This window comes from Microtus oregoni, unplaced genomic scaffold (genome assembly GCF_018167655.1).
Source record: "Microtus oregoni isolate MIOR12 unplaced genomic scaffold, Mior012 000026F_ref0000081, whole genome shotgun sequence".
NCBI classification, from domain to species: domain Eukaryota; kingdom Metazoa; phylum Chordata; class Mammalia; order Rodentia; family Cricetidae; genus Microtus; species Microtus oregoni.
In genome coordinates, this window is record NW_024543085.1 from 29457808 (window position 1) to 29478265 (window position 20458).

General features: G+C 45.3%; 1 protein-coding gene across 1 annotated transcript in view; it reads left to right on the forward strand.

Moving 5' to 3' along the window:
- Lrguk (leucine rich repeats and guanylate kinase domain containing) overlaps window positions 1–20458 on the forward strand; it is a 113721-nt gene that overhangs the window by 60287 nt on the left and 32976 nt on the right. The window contains exons 12-15 of the mRNA XM_041675561.1: window positions 1148–1244; window positions 5125–5238; window positions 7683–7884; window positions 10640–10735. Coding sequence (XP_041531495.1) covers window positions 1148–1244; window positions 5125–5238; window positions 7683–7884; window positions 10640–10735 — 509 coding nt within the window. The remainder of the gene's footprint in view (window positions 1–1147; window positions 1245–5124; window positions 5239–7682; window positions 7885–10639; window positions 10736–20458) is intronic.

Consider the following 20458-nt stretch of genomic DNA (forward strand, 5'->3'; position numbering starts at 1 on the left):
TGGAACACGTCTTTACACAGTTAAAATAATATCCCACAACAGAAAGATATGAGATCAAGAGTCTGGGGCATTGAGAACTTTGTGTTTTGGTTTTCTGGAGCCAGCACCATCCTGCAGGGTGACCTTGGACAGGTCACATTGGTTGTCAGCTTTATAATGGTGGGCTGTTACCACTTTACACTTTTTACTTTCCCTTGATGTCACAATCAATTCAGTGAATGCCTGCTTTGCGCTAGGTGTTGGTAATGCAGTGACAAAGTAGGGGACCAAGGTATTCCAGCTGCATAATGTGCTGGGAAGACAGGAAGAACTATGAAAGTAAGTTTCAGTGTAAGGGTGCGTATGTGTGTGTGTGTATGTGTATGTATGTGTGTTTGTATTTGTGTATATATACATGTATGTATATGTATGTGTGTATGTATATCTATGTGTATATGTGCATGTGTATGTATGTATGTATGTATGTATATATGTGTGCTTAGGGATGCTATCTCAAGACAGTGGATAGACAAGGCCTCTCTGGTTAAGAATTCATTCACTACTTGAACTGTGTGTTCCCATAGAGGCTCATGTCTAATTCTAGTACAAAGCCATAGTCCAGGGAGAATGAGATGTTTCTGCCCTCATGCAGAGGGGGAGATGGGTCCTGAACAAGCAGTTGGGAATGCAGGGGTGTTGGCTGAGGCTGTGGGGGTACGAAGACCTGCATACTATACCAGAGGACATGGGGAGGTTGACACTTAAACCTAGTCCTGACAACCAACTGGCCTTGTGGAGAGAGAGGAGAGGAGCCGGCAGGAGATGCTCATGCATCAAGAGAATGTGGAAGCAGCTGGGTGAACAATCAATACTGTGATACTTCTTAAACTGTTCTCATGTGGCAGCAGAGGGGGCGTTCCAAAAGGCGATAACTAGGTAAGTAAAAATTGGATATTGATGAGCCAAAACTTGTATAATCCACATAGATGCTTGTGATTAACTACAGCCTAACACTTACTTCTAAGACACTGTTTTCACAATTACATTACTTTATGATTTATGATCTGTGGGTCAGTTTCATTTCTTAAACACCCTTCACGATGAAAGCGTTTCCACTGTGACTTTCAAGTCCCTAAGAATGGCTGGCGCTCTGTTTCTGTGACTTCAGGGCCTGCCACACCACACGACCGCCGTACTTTGGTGAAGGGGATCGAGTTGATTATCACTTCATCTCTCAAGAAGTTTTTGATGAAATGCTCAACATGGTAAGGCTGCTCCCTGCTATTTTCTTTTTATCAGAGAAGAGATACATGTTCTTTGTCAGAAATACGAGGAGGCCGTGATTTAAAAAGATGAAATGCTGTGCACTTTGGAAATCTGGTTCAATTTGAAAGTTTTCTACACCCTGTTGGGCTCATCTGGAGGGTGGTGCAAATCCCCTTGGCTTTACATGCATTTTCTTAAACAACATTTCTTCTTTCCTTTTACACGGAAGGGAACCCACACAGAGAATGTGTTTCACCGGTTGTAAGTATACGTGAATGCAGCACTGACCCGCCCCGACTGCATTACCCTGAAAGGGCATCTCTGGGCCCCAAACTCCTAGCAACTCTGTGCCTCTTGCTTTTTCTTCACACGAACCTTACTTTTGCTTCCACCACGGTGTCCTTCCTTCTGTCACCAAGTGAAGCATGCACCGCTTCATACTCTTACGAAGCTTACTGAAGACCAGTCTTTCTTTGTGCCACAAGCGGTCAGCTACCTCTCCTCACCCTCTTTTCTCTTCTTCCTCCCTTCTCTGTCTGTCTGTACCCTAAAAGAACAGATCTGGCTAAGCCTCCAGTGTGTACATTGCCAGGGGGCATCTAGGCTTGGGCAGTACAATTACATTAGCTGAGTTTTGAACAACCAACTCTACTGTGGTGTGTGTTCTCAGGGCTCATCTTGTCCTCACAGAAATGCAAGTGAACAAGTTCTGTACTCCCGAGGCTGCTCTCCCTGCAGCTCTGTCAAAAGAATGTCTTGGACATCAGATGCCTTCTCATAGAACTGTCTTGGTTTATTAAGAGTTTTCTGAAACTTCATATTTCTTTATTTTTTTCTCTTTACTTTTTTTTTTTTTTTTTTTTTTGAGGCAGGGTTTCTCTGTGTTGCTTTGGAGCCAGTCCTGGAACTAGCTCTTTTAGACCAGGCTGACCTCGAACTCACAGAGATCCACCTGTCTCTGCTTCCCGAGTGCTGGGATTAAAGGCATGCGCTACCACCGCCTGGCCTGAAACTTTATATTTCTAAACGCCTTTAAAAGAGATTTGAGATTTGCCTTCACAGTACTGAGAAGTATTTCCTCCTTAGGATGGAAGCCCTCTCCCTCTCACCATGAATGTTAGTTTCTGCTCTAGTGGGGCATTTTCTCCGGGAGTTTGGTCTTTCTGTTCTCCAGATGCACCCCCTGCTCTCTGGTGTTCATAGCTTATTGGGTCTGTAGTGAAGTTAGTCTGGTTCAGTCCCCAACCTGCGAAATCACCGCACTTCTAGGCTCTAGTTAGCCTTACAGTTTAATACACCACAGAAATCCCCATGGATTTGAGAAGAACTCATTTTTCCTCTTTCTGCCAACATGTATTACTTTGATGTAATTTCCATCAACTTGAATTTCACCTCCAATCTCCTTTTCTTTAGAGTGTGGCCCTGTTACATGAAGAGAGCTGAGTCTAGAGAGTCATAGATTCAGGAAACATTGTCAGCCTTCTGATCATGCCCACACTGTCGGCCTCCTGCACATGGAACACCCCTCCGCACACCACCCGCCCAGACAGCCAGGCTCTTGTGATAGACACTCTGGCCTGGGCACTCCACACACTGACTGTGAGCAGCCACACCTAGCTGCTAGCTGGATAAAGCATACGAACCTCCACCCTCTCCCGTGTTCACGCGTCTTTTCAGCCAACACTTCCTCCAACCCACAGACCATTCTCCTACCCATCCACAGATAGCTACATTCTCCCTTTCGTGAGGAACCATGCTTAGTCATTTCCCTACAGAAGCACTCCCTCTCCTGTGGAAATGGAACCACTGGAGACTTTGGTTGTGTGGCCATTGCTACTTAACTAGGAAACCCACACGCACTAGGAAATGAAGGGAGTGTGACCAGCCAGAGCTGGGGGAGCTACATCATCTCAATGCTTAACAAATCAGTTGAATGGGATATCTTTTATATTATATGCACAATACAAGGTCTCTTCCAACCATGCATGCTTCCAGAAAGTGTTTATGAGGCCTGTAGAGGAAGTAAACAAACATATATCTGAAAAATTATTCAGATATGCATACACATACAAACAGGGCTCACAATAGAATACTAAGAATTCTCCAGAGAAACAGAACCAGTAAATAGTCTCTCTGTGTATGTGTATATATGTATGTCTATGTGTATATGTTTATGTATGTATATATACACATACACTTATACACACACATATATGTATATACACATACATATATACACGCACACACATGTACACACGTATACACACAACATATATATGTATATATACACACATACACTCATAAGTATACACACACATGCAGATTGGTCTGGTAGATGTATCATCACATGGATGTGGATATTGACAAGCCAGAACTTTCTGTGTGTGGGGGCAGCATGGAGACTTAGAAGGTCCAGCAGTGAAGGTGCTTACTTACCTTTCTGTTCTGTACAAACCTTAGAGGGACTGGGTGCAGTCCACCCACACTTCAGGGCAGTCTGCTTCTTCCAAGTTCACCAGTGTCATTGTTAATCTCACCCCTAAATATTCTCCAAGTTGACCCACGAACTTACCCATCACTCGTGGTAAATAAGCAAACACATGAAAGATAAGCCATAGCCACGTTGTCTCCATTCATAGGTGTACATATTTAAATGCACGCATACGTATGGGAAAGGATCAGAACATTTGTTTCCAAAGAAGAAAGAGACTGTGGCATCGAAAGAGTAAAAGACTGAAGACATATGTTGTTGGGTTTTTAACTTTGATTATAATGGTTTTCCTCATTACCCCAGCACACATAGTTCCCAGAAACCCACCCAGCCTCAAAAGGCACCCTGCGTCTCCTGCCTAACCCTCTCTGGCACACAGCCAGGCTGTCGTCTATACATATCTCCAGAACATCTGGAGCCAGGAGGATAGCAAGAAGCTCCGCTGCTGCTGCTGCTGCTGCTGTTGCTGTTAATGACGACAGTATTAACTCCTGACTGCTTGCTATTTTTAATGAGGCACCAGCCATTTAACAGGGTTGGATGCATCCCCGAACGTTATTTATTTTAAAGCCGTGCGTTTCAGAAGGCACACTTACCAAGGTCACACATTCTTATTCTCTCTGCTCTTATTCTCTCTTCTCACCAGCTCTCCAGTTTTGATTAGGCCTAATGATTTAATAAATAGTCAAAGGAAACGTCACAATTTGAAGGGTATATTTTTACCTGCATTTTCTTCTCTTTTCCTTTTGCAAGGGAATGCAGCTGTCACAGGAAATGGGGCTCCGGAATACACAGAGAGGGTGGTATTTAGAGATAAGGGACTATAGGGCACAGCCATTCTGTTGACTAACATTTGGGGCAGTTTCAACCAAAAGTCGTCTTTAGGAGGAAAACCAGGCTGGGTCTACTTTTCCAAGCTTTTAGGATGCCCACAGCCTTCAGGATTACCTGTTCCTCGTGGCTTATCTTGAAATGCAAGGAGTTTAGGATCGGGGTCCTTTTCGAGAAGCCTGGGATGCTGGCATAGCCGCAAGGGACAGGGCAAGCCATCAGTTTTACTCCCTTGACAGTGAAGGTTTGTGGTGTGGATTTGGCAGGAAATAGGTAAGCAATTATCATGGTCTGTCTTACCAGAAGCTTCCACTCATAACTTTCCTCAGACATTTTGTCAATAGATTATTTCAATAAACCTTATTTTCATCAGGAAGAATTCTGAGTAGCCCCCATCAGAGTTTGGTGGTGTCCCACCACCTGTTACCGTTGTGACGTTCTGTACTTCCTAACACTTTAATTTGTATGGAATTAGGTGAAAGTTAAGACATCAAGTGATTTTATCATTGCATTACAGCACCTGCTATGTGGAAATCTTTGTATTTTTCTAATTCCAGGGGAAATTTATCCTAACATTTAATTACGGTAACCACAGTTATGGATTAAATAGGGACACTGTAGAAGGTATTGCAAGAGATGGACTAGCAAGCTGCATTCATATGGAACTAGAAGTAAGTATTCTTCATTGAGCTGTTAGTACCTGTGCTCGTGTGTGTGTGTGTGTGTGTGTGTGTGTGTGTGTGTGTGTGTGTGGCATGTCAAGTTGGGGCTACAATATCTGGATAACATACTGCTGGGCACAAGAGAGATGCTACAGAGGCATGAAGTGTTAAGTTTATCGTCAGTGGGGAGGGAAGATCTATGAAAGTCCAGTGACATTTAGGTCATAGCTTCATTCAAGACTTACTGTCTCTTCCTCACTAGTGCATCCCTCTGCTGTTGCAGCGTGCCTTCATTTATATGGAGTGGGTACAGGCGTGGGTGGCTCCTCTCCACTCGGGACTGTGTCAGCCTGAGTGGTCACTCTGTTCCTTCATTCTTCACAGGGGCAGGGTGGGCAGGCGGTGCTGTCATTTGGCACTGGTTGTTCACTGGATGCAATGTCTTTATACTTCTGCAAGCTCGACTTGCGGGTTTCAGATTTTTGTCCCCCTTCTCAAATTAGAATGTATAGACATTTTTTCAAAATTCTGAACCCATGAATTTCCTATCCTCTTGTCTGAAGAATGAACATGTAACTTAGCCAAACAAATCAGGTCTTCAGTGATGGCTGATTTTTTTAAAAAAAAAAAATACTTTTACTAAGCAATATAAATCTTATGATCAGACAAAATAAATTAATTAAAACAAACATAAAACAAAACTTCACAAGGCGGTTCTTTCCTGTTGACTGAACGTTAGCTTCGTCTTCCTTTGTAATGCCAGAGGAGGAGACAGTGGCCCCTTTTGGCGTCTAGTATTGGTTAACTGTTCCCCACCTTTATTGAAGCTGAGCATACTTGTGTCAGCTCTTTAACTTCCTGTATCATTATCCATTCTTTTTGCAGTTGACTGGTTCTGTACCTTTAAGAAAAGTCTTCTTTACTCTTTAAAAAAAAAATCAGTTCTAAAAAATATTTGCCTTGGACAGAGGAAACAAAAACTAATGCATGTTTGAGCGAAGCAGCGCTCCGTCTTATTGTGTCCACCTTTTTCCAGTGCAACAGTTTCCTGAGTGACAGCTCCTGCTTCCCTTTCTTTCCCTCCTGAGAGCTTACCACTCCTCATATCCAGGAGGTCAAATCTATAAACTGTTTTGTTTCCCTGCTTCTCCCCAGCTGAGGTATTTTTTTCCCTGACTGCCCTTGTCACCGACTTTTTCAGACACTGTTTTAAAAGCAGCCTGTATTTCTTCCCACTGAATCGTTAAAGCAGAAATTTTGAACTTGAGTTAAACCGATGATGCTAGAATTGAGATGGAAGGGACTTCATAGTCCACTTGGAACAACTCTTCCACGTCACCCAATGAGGAAACTTCTGCCCAGAGAGTTTGAGGGATGTGTGCAGAATCCTTAGGATCTACGAAGCTGAAGTCACAGCCCAGAGCTCCCAGTTTGCAGGCCATACCACGTCACCCTGTGGCCATCTGGTAGCAGGCTGTGCTGACTCTGGTCTCTACCCTCCAGAAAGAGGCTAGAAGACGTGGAACCACAATGGTGTTGGCGGTTATTCCAACCAGTCTTTGAATTTTGCATCTACAATGGGAGGAAGTGTTGGAGGTAGAAGCTCTGGCCCTAGATAAGGGAGGCTAATACTTTGACAAACCATGAAAGCAAGGTAGCCTCGGTGGTTCTAGCAGCAGCAGCAGTAGCTATGGTGGTATCAGGAGAGTCTCTGAACTCAGCCAAGTACAGTGGTAGCAAGGTCTAACTGCTACAAAGAAGACATGTTTGCCAACTCCTTCCCCAACTCCCCCCAAGCTCAAGGACTGTGTTCGTGACCACAGTAGTCTGATCGTGGTGCTAAAGCTCTCTCTCTCTCTCTCTCTCTCTCTCTCTCTCTCTCTCTCTCTCCCCCTCCCTTCCTCCCTCCCCCTCTCTCTCTCTCTCTCTCTCTCTCTCTCTCATGTGTATGTATGTATGTATGTGTGTATGTACATATGTATGTATGCCTTTTTGAGTTGCTGACTTAGAAACAAGAATGGTATCAAAGTGATGGATGGCAGAGGAATACCAGGGGAGCCTTTATCCCTGGGAAGATCTCTATCTTCTATTGCTTCAAGATACCTATTGAAATATGGAATTGAATTACTCTTTGATAATAACGTGGCAGTACTGCCATGAATATCCCCATTTTATGCCCGGCAATTTTCTTTTCTAACAGCCGTATTCACTAGAACAATTAACTTGAGGACAACCAGGTGGAATGAGTTGTAATGGTTCCTACCATAATTTAATATTTGATGAAGAAAGGAAAGTAATCCAACCCTGGAATATTGATAGGAAAATAGCAGCTGATCCTACAGACAAAATGTGTTCTTCGGTGTGATTCTGTGTGCGCCCTCTGACTGTCACTTTCCGCAGTGATGGCCCCAGAGGGGAGCTGCTTCTCACTCGCCTTTTCTCTTCTTTCCCAGGGCGTAAGAAGTTTGAAATATTCCTATTTCGAGCCTCGCTATATCTTGGTGGTGCCCATGGACAAGGAAAAATACGAAGGATACTTACGGAGAAAGGGATTGTTTAGTCGAGCAGAAATTGACTTTGCTGTCTCCAGGGTGGACCTTTACATTAAAATTAATCAGAAATTTCCAGGGTATTTCGATGCAGTGATTAATGCAGGTCAGTAATGCCCAGCAGATTTTTATTTATTTTTTTAACATGCTTTCTTGTTGGAAGTATATAATCACTGCACTTTTAATTTATGCCCTGGAAAGAAAAGTCTTAGGAAACATAGATATTTATTGTAATTAGAAGCTGCAAAAAGCTGCAGAAGGGGGTAAGAACCTGTGAGCTCTCATCTCCCACAGTTTCCATCAGAAGGTTGAATCGTGTTGGTCCATAAAGTTGTGACTAATAAAGTTGGTATAAAATGGGCCCACATAGATTCCTCCCCCTGGGGACACTGCGATAACAAAGATGGATAATATCTCATTTAAAATATATGTTTAAGCTTCTAAAGGCATATGAAGCTCACATAATTTTTATCATAATCTGTTTATACAAAGAAATACAACTACTGAAAATATTGGAAATTTGAAAGTATCTGAGTAAAACATGTTCAAAAACTACCTCAGAATAAAGCATGCTATTTTTTTAGCCCAGATATTTTCCAATTTTATCACCACAGAGAAATAATGAGTGTTTGAGGTAAAGGATATGATAATTACCCACATGTATATATGTGTTGTGTTTCATAAGTGTGTGCAATTATGTAGATTCAAATTTTATATAAGCCAGATAGTGGTGGTGCACGCCTTTACTCCCAGCACTTGGGAGGCAAAGCAGGTCAAAACAAAACAAAACAAAAATTATTAAATAAAAAAGGCTACTAGATTTGGAACAGAAGCCAAAGAGAGAAAGATAGAGAAATTATTGAAATATGGAACTTTCTGTTTTTAATTATACGGTCTCATACATCTATGAAGGGATGGTAAATGCTGTGTATAGATGAGAAGATACCTAGGAGCCGTGAGATGGCTCTGCAGGTCACACCACCTGCTGCCAGACCAGTTCACTCCCTCAGACTTGTGTGGTGGAAGGAGAGAACTGGCTTTTAGGGGCAGCGTGTTTGAGACAGGGTTTCTCCACGTAGCCCTGGCTGTCCTGGAACTCACTCTGCAGACCATGCTGGCCTTGAACTCAGAGACCCGCCTGCTTCTGCCTCCCACGGGGCGTGCTGGGATTAAAGGCGTGCACCACCACCGCCCAGTGAAAACTGACTTCTGTGACTTGTCCTCTGACTGCTACATGCAGCCCCCTCCAACTAATAAAGAAATGCAATAATTAAAAAAGGGGGCTGTTATGGTACATGCCTTATAGTCTCAACACTCAGGTGGTGCAGGCAGGCAGATCTCCATGAGTTCAGAGCCAGCCTGGTCTACATAGAGTTCCAGGCTGGCCAAGACTGCACAGTAAGACTCTGTCTCAAACAAACAAATAAAATAAATAAATTTCTAACCACCTTTTGGTGAGATATTGGATAGAAAGGGGGACATTAAATTGAGCCATATGATATTGCTGGTATTCAACTACTACGCAAATGACAATTTTATATGGTTCACATAATGATATTTTCAAACCTCTGAATTTGTTACTGTGTTGCATATCCATATTGGTTTTATACAGCTGCATGCAGATACTCACAGTGAATGCTTAACGCAGTGCCTGCTCAGCAGGTTAGGACAGCATAGCAGGGCATGCAGTCAGTGCCTCGAGGCTGAGATTAAGGAATCAGCTGAGTTGAGGTCTTGTCTGAAGGCTCTGGGGGCAATCTTAGCACCCGGGTCCCTTCTTTCTTTTTTAAATTTATTTATTTATTAAGGATTTCTGCCTCCTCCCCGCCACCGCCTCCCATTTCCCTCCCCCTCCCCCGATCAAGTCCCCCTCCCTCATCTGCTCGAAGAGCAATCAGGGTTCCCTGATCTGTGGGAAGTCCAAGGACCGCCCACCTCTATCCAGGTTTAGTAAGGTGAGCATCCAAACTGCCTAGGCTCCCCCAAAGCCAGTACATGCAGTAGGATCAAAAACCCACTGCCATTGTTCTTGAGTTCTCAGTATTCCTCATTGTCCACTCTGTTCAGCTAGTCCGGATTTATCCCAGGTTTTTTCAGACCCAGGCCAGCTGGCCTTGGTGAGTTCACAATAGAACATCCCCATTGTCTCAGTGTGTGGGTGCACCCCTCGCGGTCCTGAGTTCCTTGCTCATGCTCCCTCTCCTTCTGCTCCTGATTTGGACCTTGAGATTTCTGTCCGGTGCTCCCATGTGGGTCTCTGTCTCTGTCTCCTTTCATCGCCTGATGAAGGTTAATATTCAGGAGGATGCCTATGTGTTTTTCTTTGTATTGGCAGAATGCTTTTCCTTGGGGTGTGGGCCTGAGCTCCCACTTCTTGGCTGGCTGCCTCTTGAAGGCTATGCATAGTCCCTGAGGATTCTCTTTGGCATTGTCTATACACTTCTGGCCCTCTTCTACCACAAAGAGCGCATTGAATCCTCTCTGTGCTTTGAGCCTCTGACTTCTGATCTGCCACTGACTAGACAAATCTATCCTTCTGTGGCTATGATTTGAGGGAAGTCCCCTTCACGGTAGCCTACAACACTTGTGCCATTAGTAACCTTAATTATACCTGCACATCCCTTTTATATATGACGTAATGTAATCACGGGCATGAACCCTCTTCATCTCCGTGGGTTCTACCCACACGTGCGGAGTGGAGACTACAGGAGAGGGAAGTGTCACTAGGCTCATCTAGAATGGTACCTGCCACAGCAGTAATAAAATGGGGTGCAGTTAGCAAACTAGTTCGCTCGCCATTGAACGCTGACTGTGTTTGGACATGATCCTGGTATAGTAAGATGTTCTCTTGTTTGTTGTAGACGATCTGGACATTGCCTACAAAAAGCTAAGTGAGCTCATTCGAGAATACCTGGGATTGACCGAGGATGGCACTAAGGGTTTGGCTCCAACTGCAGGTACCAGCCAGTCTCCTCTGTATCAAGTTTATTCCCTGTTGTTGCTTGGGTATTCATTAGCTCGGCTAAAGCTGGTTCGCACTATTTACTTCCTGCATTTTTTCTGGGGTGTAGGAATCAGCCCTTTGGGTGTTTAACTCTGAATGTCTCTATGCCTGTAGTGGGACACTCCCCCACCCCCAGGGAGACACTAGGCAGTGCCTTGGATGTGGACAATAGAGAAGAGTTGGTCTCATGCTCAGAACTCAAAAGTTCTTCCAAAAGTCTATTCCCTTATGGAACTAGAGTATCGGACCTATCAAGTATCTATTTAGTCTAAGAATTTTAGTGTGAGAGTTTTCTTCCTCTTTTTCTTTGGACTGCCAGTCCTGAAAAAGTTGCACTGCAGAGAACAGTGGGTACTCACTGGCCAGAACATGTGATGGGGGGGCAGGTGGCTAGCTCTACTGCTCCCTTGGCTAAGCTGCCTAGCTGTTCCGGGCTTCAGCTTCTCCTCCTGAAGAATAGAAACCACACTTCCCTCCTGCCTTGTGGACTCTGAGCAGCAAATGCCGAGAGATGTGTGAGAGCCTTGACTTGGAATCTGGGCATTCTGAGCCTAGAATTTGGGGACATGACTATTCCGAGATGTATTTGAAATGTTCGCCCCATTCATAGCAGTGCCAACAGCTGACGCCCCCGGAGTCCAGGGATGGCTGAGTGGATGAAGGAGGCGTTGTATACAGTCATTGATGTTATTTCCTCTTTAAAAGGGAAGGAAATTTTGACACACGCTATTACATGAACCTTGAAGACAGTGTGGTGAATTAAAGGATCAGAGAGGAACAGATACCATACGGTTGTCTTCTATGAGGTATTTAGAGCAGTCAAATTCACAGTCAGAAAACAGAAATGGAGATCAGAGCCAAGTGGAGGATGGAGCATTGTTGTTGGGTGGGTAGAGTTTAAGATTGCAGAAGATGGAATGAGCTCTGGAGATGAACAGTGAGGATGCCACAGCAATGTCAGTGACTTAACGCATTGAATAGTACTCACTACGTGGGGGAAGATGGCAAACTGTCTGTACCGCTACCACAACAGGGATCTTTCCTAAAGGTCCCTCCGGGGCAGAACTGCAGTCACACAGACGTATTTGCAGCGTGGTGGTTCCCCCTAGGATCCTGTTTGCCTGGTGGCGCTCTGACAGACTGTGACGGAGTTCAGACTCTCCAGCTTACTGCACTGTGTGCGGTTCTGAGCACTCTTCTTAGGTCGCTTAGTCCTTGCATTTCGGGCTGAGGTCAGCGCAGCACCAGTAAACTCACGGTTATTAGCAGACTTTCCTGCTGTGAGTGTCTCGCGTGTTAAAGGAACTAAGGGACGGCATGGCAAACAGAAAATACTTGAAGTAAGCCTGGTCTATCAAATAGGCTTCACTCCAGTGCGCCTCGTGCGGTTTGAACCTCACGGAGCTTTCTCTTGAGGAAACAGGGCTCTCTTTGCTTTAATTCTTTGCTATCCAAGCAACCTTGTGATGTTTAATTTAGTCTCCTGGGTGGCCCTGGCCCCCGTGGAGGCTGTACCTTACGTGAGAGCACACTGCCCTGCTCCCTGTACCCGAGCCATGTCCCACTGTAAATTAATAAATTGGTGTGCTGGCTTTTACATCACCCTCTTCTTGTGAATTTGGATAAACACCAAGTCCCCCGAGTAACTGAAAAATGGTCCTGATCTGCATGGTGCTTCTGAACAGAGGAGCAGTGAGCAAGGCCTAGCACAGCAGCCGCAGCCTCCGCCATGCTGTTCTGTAGCTCTTCTTATTTCTACAGTGATCAGGACCCTAACTATAGCATGCAGTTACTCTTTGGCAAATTAAGAGGCAAGATACTGTGTGCACAGGACAATAGACTCCCGCTTTAAAGCATATAATAAAATCTTACTTATTTGGAATAATTAGGTTAGGCTTATCTGATTCAATGAAAGGTATAAATTATAGAATTTATAAAAATGTCACAACTCTCAGAAACACTTACTAATCGAAACCGAAGCATCTAGTTATTGAATAATGGAATTCTAGCTTGCAAAGTAGACAGGATGGATTGCAATCAATCATCAGATCTATATCCTCGACAAAACCTGATTTTCTGAAAGGTTTAATATTCTGAAACAGACCGTGTTTTCTTAAGGCAAAAACCTTATCTCATGTTTACAGTTAATTTGCAGAGGGAGTTATTTTTTCAGCTGATAATTAAAGATAAACTTCCCCTTCAGTGACAGTGCACACATCAGACAGTATTCAAGGGAGGATATGTGAAATGCTAATGAATATAGTCCTTATTAATAAGCTTTTAGGGTATCTCTAGTGCCCCCAAGGAGCCAAGCCAATGGCTTCTGTGAATGCCAGGACTGTGAACTCCTTGCCAAGGGTGAGGGTCACCTGGCTATAGGGTCAATACAGACGAGTGGGGCCTGTTCTTGTTTTGTTTCTGCTGCTGTGGTTAATTGCCCTGACAAAGAAGCAATTGGGAAAAAGAGTCTCACAATTTCAGGCAATAGTTCATCACTGGGCAAAGTCCAGGCAGCAGCCACTTCAAGCATCTCATCACATCACATCTACTGTCAAGAGCAGAGAGAAATGGATGAGTGTGTCTCGCTTGCTTGCTAGTCCTAAGCTTGACTCCTCTGTTCTTACATAGCTCAGGAACCCCTGCCTAGAGAATGGGGCGTCCACAGGGAGCTGCTGAGTTTTCTCACACAGTTAACATGCAGTCCCTCACAGACAAGTCCACAGGTCAACCCAATGTATACAATTCTTCACTGAGACTTTCTTCCCAGGAGAGTCTAGGGTTTGTGTCTTGTTGACAAAAATAATCATCCTGGGGCACAGACTTAATTGCCTCCCCCTGAAACTGTAAAGACTCCATGAAAAGGGAGCAGAAGTACCATCCTCGGCCTAGTTGGGGCCTTGCCTCTTTACCTCTATTCTGGGGTGAGTTGTTCAGATCTCTTTTCTATAATATATATGTCATATATATTCATTTGTTATATATTCATATATACGTATGTATATATATATATATATATATATATCTCCTAAAAACTAAAACAAACATCTTAGTATAGGGGATTTAAAAAAATAATTAAAATGTCAAAAGAGAGAAAGTGAAATAAATATTTACAATTCTATGAGAGGTTAGTCTGAACAATTGCATAACTGACTGGATGGGTATCTGAAGCCTTACTTTTCTGTCTTAAATTTATGAATTTGCAAAATCATCTTTTTCTTAAAACATAAAAGAAAACTTATGCAATATTGTGACGCATTACTAAAGTCGGGCTTGGAGAGCTGAGGCTTTCCCCAGCTGGATTATGGGTATCTGTGTGTTGAGCTTCAGTACAAACAGAAATCTTATGCCCATGGCACCATCTTTCCAAAAGAGATAGTCTGGTGCCAGTGCAACCTAAAGACAATTCCCAAATATTTGGAGTAATAATATACGGCTTCACCCCTGGGTATCATAAGCTGCTCGCCTGTCACTGGGAATACAGTGATAACATCCAGGTCACAATGAGGATGCAGAACAGTGAGAGAAAACCCAAGAGCTGTGTGCTCCGAGGAAAGCATCCACCACCTAAGCTTAGAGCATTGAACCTTCACCAGGATGGGCTAGCTGAATTATCACCGAATGCATGCATTACTAGCTTCAGGTATTTAGTGCAGAGAAGCTCCTACGACTTTAAATGCGCCATCAATCTTAAATGCAGACCAGTTAAGTGCAGAACTGTCCAGTTTTTCCCCAGGGTAATGTAGGAAATATTTGTTTCTAAAGCATGAAGTTAGCAGTATGGTTTCTATGAAGTAAGGAGACGCTCACTCATTTGCAGCTCGGTGCAAGGGTATGCTCACCCTCCATCTCTATAGAGCAGTGGTTCTCGGCCTTCCTAAAGCTGCGACCCTTTAATACAGCTCTTCATAAAATTATTTTCATTGCTGCTCCATAACTGTAATTTGCTACTGTAATTAATCATAATGTAAACAGCTGTGTGTTTCCATGGTCTTAGGCAAGCCCGTGGAAAAGGGTCATTTGACAAAAGGGGGCGCGACCCACAGGCTGAGAAGTGCTGCTTTAGCTCCCGTGTCCCGGCTTGCCACTGCTTCCAGCGAGCCTTTAAGGCAGGGGAGCTAATGAGCAATCTGAGTTCTTGCCATAAAGGTTATGAAATGAAATTATATTTTTCCTATTTCTGATTAATGATAAAGGGAAAAATGGAGCAATTTGCCAGTCCATAAAATGGCACTTTTATCTTCTAGTAAAGGGCATGGTGTCAGTTAACCAAATTTTCTAAATCGTTAAATCATCAAAGTAGAAAAAGAAAACCTGTGTGTCTGCCCATGCATGTAAAAGGAGAGAGAGAACCTTCAGCACCGAGTGTCATTGGCCTTTTGCTTTGCTTTGTAATTCATTTACATGTCTTGCATGCATCGTGTAAGCATACATAATTTGCCATTTTTTATCCTTTAGAACTTTTTGCGTTTATTTCCGTGTGTGCGCGCGCGCATGTGTGCATGTGTGTACCACAGCATGTGCATGAAGGCAAAAGGACAACTTGTGGGAATTGATTGTCCCCTCCACCACGTGGGTTCCAGGGATCAAACTTGGGTCATTGATCTTGGCAGCAGGAGCTTTAACCACCGGGTCGTCTTGCCAGCTCCAGTTTGCCATTTTAATTACGTTAAGTGTGAATTTCAGCGCCATTAACTACTTTCTCAGTGTTGTGTAACCATCACTACCACCGATTTCCAAAGCTTTTCACTGTTTAAAAAAGAAACTCTAGGGGCTGGGGAGATGGCTTAGTGGTTAAGAACACTGACTGATCTTCCAGAGGACCTGGGTTCAATTCCCAGCACCCACATGACAGCTCACAACTGTCTGTAACTACAAGATCTGACACCGTCCCACAGACATGCATGTAGGCAAAACACCAATGCAAATAAAATAAAAATAAATTATTAAGAAAAAAAAAACGAAGTCTATACTCAGTAGCCATCCCCTACCCCTGGCAACCTCTGACCTACTTTCTAGTCTCTGTAAATTTACCTGTTTTAAATTTAACCTTGTTTCTTGTCTAAAGTTGTGTTTTAGTTTGTATCTGTGGTAAATTTGGTGATAAAAACGATGAACAGAGGGTGGCATTAGAAGCCTCACGGGGGAGGCGGTTCACTCAGCTAGCTTGTCCCCGTCCACTCTCATGAGACGTCTAGTTTGACTGGGTACAAAAGAGGACCAGACTAGAAAGGCACATTGTGAATTTAGAGTAGCACCTACCCACCCCTCTTTAGTGGGGGGACAGTGGTCAGGGACACATTTACTGCTGGAGATGGACCACTCTGGGGCCACCAAAGTATCCCCCAAGTTGAACTCAGAGTAGTTTCTTCAAGGTTGCTCCAGACTGATGCATCATGTCTGACCACTGCACGGTTCAGAGCTATGCTGTTTGTGTGTAGGTCCCCAGAAGGATGTCAAGGCTTCTATCATTTATACATGAATGCCAGATGGGGGTGACTGTGTCCAGGGCACCAGAGAACTCTAAGAAGATGTAACTGATGGAAACAGGCCCTCTCTATAGTACCAGTATTGCCAGTAGCATCTGGGAGCCATTTCTGGAGCCAGGGAGATCTGGGTGATGGTGAACTTGAGGACAGCAGCGTGGACCCTTGATCTTCAGGAGCCGACCCTGGTGTCTTAGGCCATCCTTGAACCCATGCCTTCCTTCTCCCATTCCTTTCCCACTGAGCTCCTGCTGGACACTGAGCCTGGAGGGTGTTAGTAAAGAGACAGGACTGCTCTCAGTGGTCACAGCTTACGTCTTAACTGTTAACCAGCAAAACCAGCCAAAACCAGTCTCATTCATCTGGAAACTCTCTTTACCACCCACAGATCCAAACTCGATTTCAACATCTGAATGCTTATTCATTAATGTTTGTTTTTTCAGTTCCCTAAAAATGGTCCTAACGTCTTTCAGAGAACTGTAGCTACTTAGTCTCCACAAGGAAAAGGGAAGTCCTACCTGGGGTTTTCTTTTAAAGGTCCTTTGTGCGACACAAAGGGAAATGGGCTTTTCTTGTTGTTTGATTTCTGGCAGTAACGAGTCTTTGTAGCTAACTCTCTTTATATTAAAGCAGGGGCTCCCTCTAACAAGAAGACCATCTCTGGGGTCCCGGCACATCTGGTCCCCTCCCCCAGGCGCTTGGCAAGACTGCAAGTAGACGGCCAAGACTCAGAGGCTCTCCCGGAAGTGCAGACTCTTGCAACGACCTCTCAAAGTCAGAACCCAGCTCCCCCACAGAGCCAAGAGTTAACGGAGGAGGGAGAACCCCCTAAGAAGGATCCTTCTCCCAGCAGCCACCTGGATCCCCCTCAGGAGGTCAGTTCTTCAACCCTTGGTATTCCTCAGGAAGCCCAAGACATACCACCAAAGGAGAAGGAAGGGGATGGCCGGCCAGCCGACCTTCCTCCGAAGATAACCACTGACATGGACGGCTCTGAAGATGAGCCTGGACCACATGAGGTAGAAGCAGAAGGACAGTCTTCTACTGTTGCATCTCAAGAGCCATCACAGCATCCTGACCCCTCCCCCCGACCCAGACCTCAGTCAGACCAGGATAAGGAATCCGGAGAGCTCAAAGGAGCCCCTAACAAGCCACCCCTCTCTGAATCTGCACAGGGACCTGACCCAGCTTCTGTGCAGGATAAGGGAACTGAGCCAACTAACCCTGTGCCCAGCAGTTCCGCTCACAGTGCTTCAGAAGATCCTACCCCCTCTGATGTGGTGAAGCCTGCTGGGGGCTCTCAAACACCTCCGAAGGAGGGAACCCCCAAAGCAGAAGTTCCCCGGGCTGGTACTCCTTACCCAGAAATTCCCCCTCCCCAGGACTCATCCACAAACTCAAAACATACCCAGGTCAGGGAACAGCCAGTGGCCTTGCTCCCTAAAAGCCGGCTGGCTCCTACCAGGCTTCCCCAGCCCCAGACCCTGGCTCCTCTCCAGAGCAGAAGACCCACACCCAAGCTTCTCTCTCCCAGCAGGGAAGAGACTTTGGGGACGAGCTCAGATCAGACCCCAGCTCCATCTCCAAGGTCTCTTCCAACTCAGGATGGAGACCCCAGTAAGCTTCCTCCCATCAGCCCTCCCCAGTCCAAACCACCCCCAAACCCAAGCCCCGACACAGCACACAGTCCACAGCAAGCCCACGTTGGGAAAGGCCACAGTGAGATGAAGCTCCCGCTTATCAGCCCGCAGGAACAAGCCCAGCGGCACTCCCCCAATCCTCCCCAGGAAGAGGAGGCACCCAAAGTCCGCCTCCCTCATATTCCTGCTCCCTCTGTGGAACCTCAGCCGCCTCAGAACACCGGGCCAAGGTCTGCTTCGAAGCCTACAAAGGAGAAGAAGACTCCTAAAGTAGGCCATGCCTCCGGCAAGAAGATTCCAGATCTGCAGGCCTCAACTCACAGCCAGGAGGCTGCTAAGCAGAAAGACGCTAGGAAAAAAAACCTCAGGCAGAGAGAGATAGCTAAAGGGTCGCCACACCCAAGAAAGATGCCGGCGGGAAAGTCTCAGACTAACCAGCAGTCAGAGTCCCATAGTAAGTCAACTCCTAGGAATGTGTCTGTCCCGCTTGCCACCACGTCCCCTCTGAGCCACGCTGAAGCAGCGCCAGCAGACCCCCAGAACCGGGAGGAGAAAACCCACAAAGCCCACCATTCCAGAAAGAAGGACCTGGCTCAGTCTGTAGGTGCATCCCAGAACCCAGTAATGTCTGAAGGGGTAGTTCAAGAAAATGAGATGGCCTTCGGTGAGAATCAGCCAACCCGAGAAGGTCAACCCCCGCAGCCCACCTCCAAGTCGGCACAGGAGGGTTCTGCTCCTGCGGTGCATCCCGGGGGAAGAGAACAGCCTCAAAAGAAGGAAAGGTCTCAGAAGAGAGAGGGGGTGGGGAAACCTCCAGAGCAGGAGACTGCAGCCCCTAGCCAGCCGCGGGCCAAAGAGACCCAAGCCCACAGAGACACCAGTGAGCTCAGACAGGGCTATGCCCAGAGGCACAACATCCTTATGTCTAAGCAGCAACCCAAAGAAAAACGAGCTCGAAAAAATGGGGCTGTGCCAGAGAACAGAAGCCCTGCTGCTGCCCCCCAGAATCAGGTGTTAGAGGAGGAGCAGGGCAGCCGGACAGGAAGACTCCGAGCCAGGGGCAGCCAGAGCATCAAAGTTTAAGCCTTGGTTCCTGAGAAGCTGTGAGGTCTGGTGCTGTCAGGCTTGGAGATGCGCCTCTGGTGCTGGTTTCCTTCTGCCACCACCAGTCAACGCCTTGCCTGGGGTGGGAGGTCTCAGAAGCCTTTGTAGCTCTGTTCCCCTTGTGGCAGCAGCCAGGGGAGACAGCTGGTTTGTTGCTGGTGCCATCAAGGGGCTCTTATGAATTTCAGTAGCACTGATGGCTGAAGAAGGGCAGATTACCATAATGTTTTGTTTTCTTCATTAGGAAAGCTCACTTCTAGGCTGGAAAATTTCTAATTTCTTCATGCTTTTTTGCATTATTGGAGGGGCCTGCAGAAAAAGAAAAAAATAAAACAAAAAACAAACAAACAAAAAACCCTTGCTGTTTTTTAGAGATTCCCAGCACGTTCACTTAACTCGTGAGGACCCATCTTTGCGAGCCAGATACTGGCCAGTCAAGCACTCGAGGTCTGAATTGGCATCTGTTTTGTTTGTACATTTCAAAACGAGTGTCTTCTTTCTGTCTTTTAATAGAAATCTCACAGTCCACGTCTTCAGTATGCCAAAGCATCTGGTCGAATCACCTAAAAGAATGTGTGGGGAGGAAATTCAGGGGAATCGGTTTTTCATTCATCTATCCATATTTATTGTTATGTTATACTTCTGGCAATGACTAAGGGACAGCCAAAACCAGCCTATTGGAAATCTATTAGATGAAAGTATGTGTTCTTCTCACACAACCAAACTGTGGGAAGGGCCAGGGTGCAGCCGTCTCTCAGAGGCAAGGGGTCAGCTACTGATCATCACCAAGGTTCTCATCATCTTCCCGACTAAGCAAGAGTCTAGACTGCCGTCATTTCTCACCTCTGCCATTCTCCACGCTGATTCCAGTCTTTGAACTGCAAATGGTTGTATGCCATTCTCTCTGCATAGCGGGGACATGCCTGCCAACAGCTCTTAAGTTACATCTGATGGTATCTCTCACCACTGCTACAACGGAATTCATCCAAATCATCCTTAATCCTGAGTTTAAAAAGAACATCCAGAGAAAGGCCGATCGCCCTGTTGGATCAGGCGTTCATTTAGAACAATCAGCTCTGGCCTGGGCATGGTTATCATGACCTATCACCCACTGGGTTCACTGCTCCATATGGAGACTATGTTTCCAGGGGGGATAATTGCAGTCTACTGCAATTCTACTCTTTAAAAAAAAGTTAGAAGATGATCATTGAGTCCTTACTGTGTGTACAGGCAATGTATCGAAGCTCTGTCTGATATCCTGTATTTAGTATATAGCCAGTGACTAGTGCCTGTGTTTTATCTTATACAAAAGGTACGTGCTCACAAACCTGTATGAATAGCAAATATTATCCCAAGTGCAATAGAGGACACTGATATTTTTAAAAATCAGCGACATAGGGAGTGAACAAGACTCTTCTCAGAACTATGGAATATTAGTGGTTATCCTCT